Source organism: Lipophrys pholis (assembly GCF_963383615.2).
Source record: "Lipophrys pholis genome assembly, chromosome: 17".
NCBI classification, from domain to species: Eukaryota; Metazoa; Chordata; class Actinopteri; order Blenniiformes; family Blenniidae; genus Lipophrys; species Lipophrys pholis.
Genome location: NC_137643.1, coordinates 13,318,209 through 13,326,862, shown reverse-complemented (window position 1 = coordinate 13,326,862; position 8,654 = coordinate 13,318,209). Strand labels below are relative to the sequence as shown.

The 8,654-nt window shown below is 40.2% G+C and overlaps 1 protein-coding gene across 3 annotated transcripts in view; it reads left to right on the top strand.

The window, feature by feature from the left end:
- Window positions 1-5,255: 5,255 nt before the first annotated feature.
- The window catches only part of cdk6 (cyclin dependent kinase 6), a 36,160-nt gene continuing 32,761 nt past the window's right edge, over window positions 5,256-8,654 (top strand). Inside the window, exons 1-2 of one of the 3 annotated variants that reach the window (XM_080485787.1) lie at window positions 5,256-5,483; window positions 6,327-6,679. In XM_080485787.1, coding sequence (XP_080341913.1) covers window positions 6,456-6,679 — 224 coding nt within the window. In that variant the 5' untranslated portion in view covers window positions 5,256-5,483; window positions 6,327-6,455. Of the gene's footprint in view, window positions 5,484-6,191; window positions 6,680-8,654 lie in introns of those variants that run through there. The other 2 variants (XR_013936207.1, XM_080485788.1) reach the window with 2 other exon arrangements.

Genomic DNA, 8,654 nt, shown 5'->3' with positions numbered 1-8,654 from the left:
AGCTGCTATATACACACACACACACACACACACACACACACACACACACACACACACACACACACACACACACACACACACACACACACACACACACACACACACACACACACTGACACATTGACAGACACACGCAGACTCACTCACAAACATAATGCATATTCTTTTACACCTCTGAGTCAGATTCCAACATTAAAATTGGTCAAAAGCAGCAGCAGCTTGTTACTGTGTTTGCATCCTCGTTGCTTATCTCAGGTTCATTGTTTGCAACCTGCAATTTTCTCATTTTTACAGCATGTTGCAAACGTTTTGGACATATTTGCTCAGGAATAATTTTCATTTTTCTAATAGCTTGCATGGTAATTGTTTGCATGTGGCCTCTCGATGAGAACTGACGCATGATGAAAATTTAAAACTTTACATGACATCCAAGTTTTGGTTCGTCCTCGTGCAAAATTGTCCATCTACTTGTCATAATCTTTTACATGTGCATTCTATAATTATCTGCTACCTGGAACATTTGGGGTCTCAGTTAATTTGATAGGCTGAATAACATGCCAGGCTACTGTAACAAGCAGAAATGGAAAATGTCCACAATACATTTATGTTTTAAGTCATTTTCATTATTGAATTGCTCTTAATACAATCATTCATTTCATCACATTTACCTTTGGGATCAAGAGTTGAAACATGAGTTTTGTAACATCTGCATGGTTTCTTGCCAGAATACATATTTTACTGCTGTAGAAGATAAAGAGTATCTCTGATTTACAGCAGTTTCGTTACTCCACCAGCAGATGAGAAAAAGTCAAATAAATATTTTTTAAACGCAAGTGGAGTTGCCAATCCGTACGCATTGAAAGTGAGCTCACTTGATTAACTCCCAGCTCTTCTGCTTTATAGTCATTTTTGAATGCTGAATTTTCTGTATGTTCACATTTTTTCCCGTGATTCACAGTTTTGTTGTTTTCTGTTGGGATCCATAAAAATGACTTTTGAAGCCTGCTGAAACGATCAAAAGGTCTGAAATCCATGAGCCAGTTGCACTTAAGGTTTCGACCTGGAGCTACTTTCTTTGACATATATTTCCTGTTTGTAATAATTTGTTTTCAAAGCATCAGCAAAAAAGTGGAACAAAAACAAATGGCCTGTGACCATCATCCTCATCATCATCAACAGCGTGAAATATTTTCACATGTCACCCCCATAAACAAGATAAAACAAATATGCTGGTGGCACTGGTGAGCGGAACCATTTTATTTTTACTATCACGTCTCAGAGTTTGTATGTGGTTTCAAACAGCTGTGGCAATATTAATCTAATGTCGGCGACAGTTTTGAGAAAGAAATAAAGATCGAGTCAAAACATTCGGCGACCCAAAAGTACCCAATAAATCAATAAACTGATTTCATCTTGAAGGTAATATTTTTTTTCTTTGTGTTTTTTTTATTTATTTTGTGTAAATAAAAACCACTAGAGAGAAAAAGGAATCCTGAACTTCGAGTCGAAAAATATCTCCACTCTGAAGTTCTTCACATTTTTGAAGTTTTTATTCAATATTCAAGCACAGAGGACAGAGCAACTAATTGCTTGAACTGTCCAACGTTGATAAAATATTTATATTCATTCTCTAGTTCATTTGGTGGCTTATAGAAACTTGAATTTCTTTTATTTGTCAACGGTCACTAGAATACCTTTGTTAAGTTTGAATCCCCATTGAACATGTTCTCCCTGATACAAAAAAAACCTGCATCTTGCTTGATTCTCTTGTTGTATTTCTTCCAAAGAGCCTTATACAACCTTAACAGAAACATGCACTGATCATATTATCATAATATTACAGACTTTACAATATGTATATTTGTTGTATTTCGTACTTCTGTGTGTGTGTTTTATATTTGTTTCTTGAGAGTGTAAAGGAGAAGCCTGTCATCTCATTACTAGATTCCTATAATGACAATAAAAATAGACATATTCTATTCTATTCTATTCTATTCTATTCTATTCTGTTCTATTCCATATTAGAAGTGTATGAATTCTTGTACACAGTGAAAAATTCAATACTTAACAGTTTCATTGAAATAAATATTTTATGTGAACGGAAAAACTCACGATGAAGAACAACTAAATTAAACTCTTACTTTCACTTTTTGTTGCACAGAGATTTATTTGAACCTTTACAGAAAGCTTTTAGTGGCTTTCTTTAACTGAACAGGAACATTTGAATCAAAAACAAGAAATGAGAAACTCATTTCCGTTCTGTTCATGTTTAATGAAGATACATTTGTTTATTGTCTGTCTAGGGCTTTAATGAGAATCCAACAGAAAATATATCATCGTGATCGAAGGCCAACTTAAGGAGTTAACTTACATAAATGGAAAACAAATTATACATCTTGTGCACATCACTGATTGCTTTTTCTTTTTTTTTTTTAATTCACAGGGAACAATTGTGCACACTGCTTTTTCCATTGAAAAAGCCAGAGATGAAACAATACTTTATATACGGAGCGTGGTATTCCCACAACAGGATGTCCCTAATTGGACCATCCTGTTCTTGCATACTTTGTAAGAGGAGTCTCTGGGATGAGCCCTGTCAATCACGGACGGTGAAAATCGGAAGAAAGTTTACAAATCACATATTGAGTCATCTATGGCTGCTGTGTGAGTTTATATAAAACGGCCAGACTGTTTCACAATGTGGGTGAATGCCTGAGGTCTCTCTCTCTCTCTCTCTCTCTCTCTCTCTCTCTCTCTCTCTCGCTCATGTCTACGCTGCACAGAACAGATCTAATTGGTTTGTTCCTCAGCCGGATCAGAAGTATGTTTACTAATATATTCACTGTGGGTGACGGCTCTCAGAGCTGATTTCACATAAACAATGATGATGAAAAAATGTAAACGTCCCCATTTACAGTAATTGGTCTGAGACACATTGTCTGCTTTGTGTGTTTTGTGATGTAAATGGTTGAAATTTGGGCTTGCCTATATGAAGTTGGGCAAGGGAGATAGCTGAAGATACTTCCATGTCATCGTCCCCCCACAGTTTCACCTTTTCAATAGAAATCAATGGATTCTGCGAACAGCATGGAAGACAAGTTTGCATGGAAATCACAGCTTCGGAGGATTGACCTTCTTCTGATCTTGTGTGTGTCTCTAAATGCACGCCTCCCAATGAAGTTATGATAATGGGGCTTGGTTACACGCCTGTAATTGGCTATTCATTGGAATAATCTGACATCAAGTCTTGTCATGTCTAAACCGTGTCCACACTGAAAGAGAAAAGGAAAAAAAAAAACAAAAAAAAAACTTGGCCAGAATGTGAATAATGTTAAAACTAATTTTTTAAAAGACATAATTTATGACAGGTAAGCAAAGAGGACATAAGGAGGTGTAAAGTCATTGCACTTAAAAATCTGCACAGAATTCACCTGGCCCTACAGACAACGACAGTACAGCAGAAATCAATGAATAAAAATCAGTGACCACAAATCATGAAATAAAGAATGCAGATTACCAAGAGCATAACGAGCATTAAAATCAAAACAAACAATTAGAAATTTTCAAAAGTTGAATCAAATGTAATACGATCTAATACATAAAAGCCAACAAATATTTTGAATTGTGCTTCTGTTGACTGTATTTAATACAAGAATTAAATGTTTAGAAAAAAAAAAAAAACCTTTGCAAAACAATTATTAAAATGTTTATTATATTGGATTGTTTTTCTCTTGAAACAATGCGTTTGAAAATAAATCACATTTTATTTGAAGGTCCTTTTTACATGGTGTCACATTTGTTGGGAACATGCATTTGTGGGATGAGCAGTGACGCTAAGAATGTACACCCATGGTATTTTTATTTATCTATTTATTTATTTTTTGCCACTGACTCATCTGGTGGACTGGTTTATCAAAAAAACCCACAAAAAAAAAACAGGACACATAACGCATTTAACCATTTATTAATTTGGCAAAAAGGAGTCTCATGCACAGCAACAGGAATAGTTTAAGAAAATGTTTTTAGTTTTGCATAGTTTTTGTCTATATTTTATAATGAGTGTGCATCCATTATTGTGAACATGTTTCATATTAAAATCTGGCTATATTACATGTTGTAGAGAAATAAAATGTATTATATTGTGTAATTATTATATGTCGTGAAAATGATCTCATCTATCTGGTTTACTTCGCCTTGACTCTCATTGGATTGGGTGACTGAAGTCTGAAACATGACATGTTATGTATCTAACTTTATTTATCTGGCCAGAAGGAGCAACCAAACAAGAGCAAGACACAGTTCAAGAAAGTTTTTCTTATTTCTGCATGCTTTTCTTAACTACATTTTAAAATGTAAGTTTCTAATCAAAACCTGCCTCTGACGTGTTATTCCTTTACGCACAGTTTTCAATGTTGTCTGAGTAGAATCCATTATTTATGAATGACTTATTTTAATTCTGGCAAAAACATTGGATCAAGAATAGCTCGAGGAGGAAGATGCTCTGCAGAGTTGGAATCCCTGCAAACGACCACCCCAGCAGAGGGACCCCCAACCCGCCCCGCCCCTCCCTGCCACGGATCAAGCCACCGGGCCTTGAACCTGACCCCTCGGGACCATCTAGGGCGAGCTTGTCACATTGCATTCCCGCTGGCGCATTGTTGCCGCTGCAGGTCCTCAATGGGTTCTTGCGGGAGAGATAGATAGTGTGGCCGTCCATCCAATAAACCTCCCCTCTCTCTCTCTCTCTCTCGCTCTCTCTCTCTACCTCCCCCTCCACGACCCCCGCGGCGCTCCCGGTTTGAACACGGGGGACAAAACCCGCGAGGGAGGACTATGAATGGTAAAAGCACCGAGGAGGCCGAGGGAGAGCAAAAAGGAGGCGGCGGTCCTTTGTAGTCGGGGAGGAATGCGGAAATGTCCCCGCTCCGTGTCAAACCTCTCTGAAGGGGGTCAGGCCACATTCAGCCGGCGTGGGAAAGCCAGGCGGAGACGGAGCTCACACACACACACACGTATACACACACACACACACAGCCGAGCGGCTCTCCGCGGATATATGGAAGAAAAAAAGAAAGAAAGAAAGGAGAGAATCCAAAGAGGAGCGTGGTTTTGGAGGGCTATATCACGCGTTTGCCTTTGTCCTATGACCCCCTTCCCCTCCACCCCCAACCAACACCCCCCTTTCCCCAAGTTGCAGTGAGAGTGTGTGTGCGCAAGTTTTTCTCCTCCTCCTCCTCCTCCTCCTCCTCCTCCCCCTGTCGCTGGAGTGTCTCCGGCAGCGGCTGGTGCAGCAGCAGTCTGAGGGGATGGGGGGTTCGAGCTCGCGCACCGTCAACTACCTGTGTGGCCCCCGCATGGAGGAGGACAGTGTCCGGGGATGCGTCTGATGGAAGAGCTCTTCTTACCCGAGACGCCAATGCCTCCTCGTGTTCTCGAGCACGCTGCCGACGTTGCGACACTTTATTGACAACACGCGCAAGAAGGTAAAGCAAAGTATTTGTGCACAACGGATAGAAACATTAAAATGTGAAAGAAGTGTCTTTACGAACCCGGAAATGTTGCTTTAGATTGCAGTGACGCTGCAAACACGCGCACGAGTAATTTAGTTAGAATATAGGCCATTTAAAAAAAAAAAAATCAGCCTTATGAGCTCGCGCACTTTTAAAATTGGAAAAAATTAATGGGTGGCATCCAGGCTGATAAAAACACGCTTAAAACTCGATGTGTGTGTCGTTCCACATATTTGGAACGGTTTGGGGCGCGTGAGGCGAGTTTTAGTGTGTTTTTAAATGGACTGTTGCTGTACGAAGTTCAGACAATGCAGCCACGTGCTCGGCAAGTTTGCGTCTCCTCTCAAACAGAAAGCCCGAAAACGGCCCAGAGAAATCACATCACTGACCCTCTCGTGTTTGTAGCAGTGAATGCCATGCCCTGTGACGTTTTCCTTCTGTTTTAACGTGTTGTCTTGCACTTTATTTACAATTTAATGCCAGTGTGGTAGCTTTAATGTTTTTTCGTTTAACAGCGCCGCGTTTGTGCGTCTTGAAATATGAAATGTGACACAAATGCGGTTTGAATTAGAATGTGAGCGTGTTTAATTTGATTTATTTTGTGTTACACTGTGTTAAGAGGTAGGAGGACATGAGTTGCGGTGCGTAATAGGAGGAGGAGGAGGAGGAGGAGTGGAAGTCGGGACGCAGCGGTGCTCTGTTTGATAGTCGGAATAAAAACATGATGACAGTCATGTTGTTGCCTACCTGGAGCACTCTCTGACCAAATCTGACAAGGATGGTGTCTCCCTCCATCTGTGTCTCCCTGTCATCTAGGCATTGCATGTGCCGACTTTTTTCTGTGACTATGCCTTTGTGAGAGCAACTCTTGGCTCGCCACCCTCGCCGGGATTCCCCGCAATATTTTCAACACAGAGACGAGGAGGGGGCGACAAATCTGCAAGAATGGACAAAGAAACTATTGGTTCTCAATATGAGCAAGTGGCCGAGATCGGAGAAGGAGCCTACGGGAAAGTGTACAAGGCGAGAGATTTGAAGAATGGGGGACGCTTTGTCGCCCTGAAAAGAGTTCGCGTCCAGACGGAGGAAGAGGGGATGCCTCTCTCCACCATCCGGGAGGTGGCGGTACTGAAGCAGCTGGAGGCCTTCGAGCACCCCAATGTTGTCAGGTGAGTGAAGGGGACACGTTTTGGTGAGGGAGGGACACGTGGGTGACAAGAGGGAAATAATCTGTGGTGATGAGACGAGACCAAACGCACAACTTCCTGAAGGATGGTTTCTGATGGCAGCAGTGCTGCCTCATATGACCTTTCGGGCAGGTCTGCACTCATGGTTCGCTGCACAAGTCCTGATCTTTCATGTTTTTCTGCTGACAAAATGTAAGTGTGGATTGCACAACAATACGTTTGCTTCGTCTGCTATCTGCAGCCAGCAGGCACTCACCTGTTGGATCATTTCTATCTCCTTTGTCATTGTTGCTTCCTGTTTCATGTGGAAGCCTAGCCTTCGCTCAACATTATTGGCTGTTTTCAGTCACACTGAAAATGTGATGCACAAGCACGACACCCTTTAGAACAATGTGTTCTAACTTATTTCCCCATTCAGTGTTCATTTTGTTCAGGAGTTGCACACAGCCTACATGTAAAATGATACCATAATATTTAATTACTGACCATTACAAAACACATGAGTCCACCCTGATAATTTACTTTTCATTTTGTATTTATTATATGTATTTCTTGAGTGAAAATGCAGCAATTTGCCTATTACATTCATATTTTCACAAAATAACTTTCATATATGGCTTTGGTGCTAATAATCACGAGCATTTCACATTAGACTGCCTTTCACTTCTGGATTGCTGAGCATTTCTAATCTTCTGTTAACTCACAACAATGACAGGAGCCTTCAACATAAACTGACCACCTTCCCAACTTTACACTAGATTTTTAGAAAGCGCCTTGTCATGATCTTTCACTGACGCGTGCAAGTCAAAGCCTCACGCCATCCCAACAGTGTGCTGTACAGCAGGTCGATAACAGGAATACCACCTGGCAGAATAAATGAAAACTGATTTAATGCTTGTTGAGTTAGGGAGACTGACTGGGTTTCGGTCAAGTTGCCTTTACCTTTGAAAGCGTGCCAGGTCACACAAACTCTGCTATGCATCCATAGAACAACCAGCCTTCAGCACCGTATTCAACATACATCGGTTTCAATAAGATTACTAATTATATGCAACCCGTAGTTGCCTGTGGCCTTCTTCTCCAGGCTTATTCATAGCTGTATAAATACTACTGCTGCATGATGGTGGTTAAACATGTGATATGTGATCATGTAAAGTATTACAATTGCTTAAGTAGATGTTGTTCATCAGCGATATTTCTCATTTTTTGATCTATCTGCAAGTTTCCTACCAACAGTGTTTCAGAAGTAGAGCAGTCTGATGATTTTTTTGTTTTTAGGCCCTTTTTTTTTAAACTTGTTTTTGTGCTTGTGACTCCTAGTTTGTTGGCACCAGGTATGATGCAATGTTGACATGATGAACTGATATACAATATGTTAACACAAGTGCAGTCAGAATTGGCCAAATATGTTGCACATAAATGCACAGTACATAGAAACACAATTTATTCAGTCAGTCTTTTGAATTCTGTACATTGCGAAGGTTATCGTGCTGATAATAAAATTGCAATTTTTCCTGCAGCCCTAATGAATATGCTGTTGTCCAATGAAATTGTGTTTTTTGGTTGTTGTTTTTTTAACTTGTCAATTAATAGTCTGGTTGTTGAATCTTCTGTACGCACAAAGCATACGCCCAAATTGTAAGTGGCACAGAAAAATGTGACTTTCAGCAGGTAAATGAATTTTGTACGATCAAACTGAAGACATGCGCAATTCAAGTCGAGCACCAAACAGAAGCGTCATGGAGCAAAGCGCATGTTTGACTCTAAAGGGACTTTGCAAAAAAGCTACAGGAGCTCACTCAGGTTTCAATGCATGACCTATAACATGCGTATAACTTCGTCAAGTGATGGGATTACTTGTCACTTACCAAAATCATAGACCCATAAACCACTGTCTTCTGTGATAGAAGGACTTAAACCAGCAAATTTTAATAAAGTTGATTCAATACATTTTTAT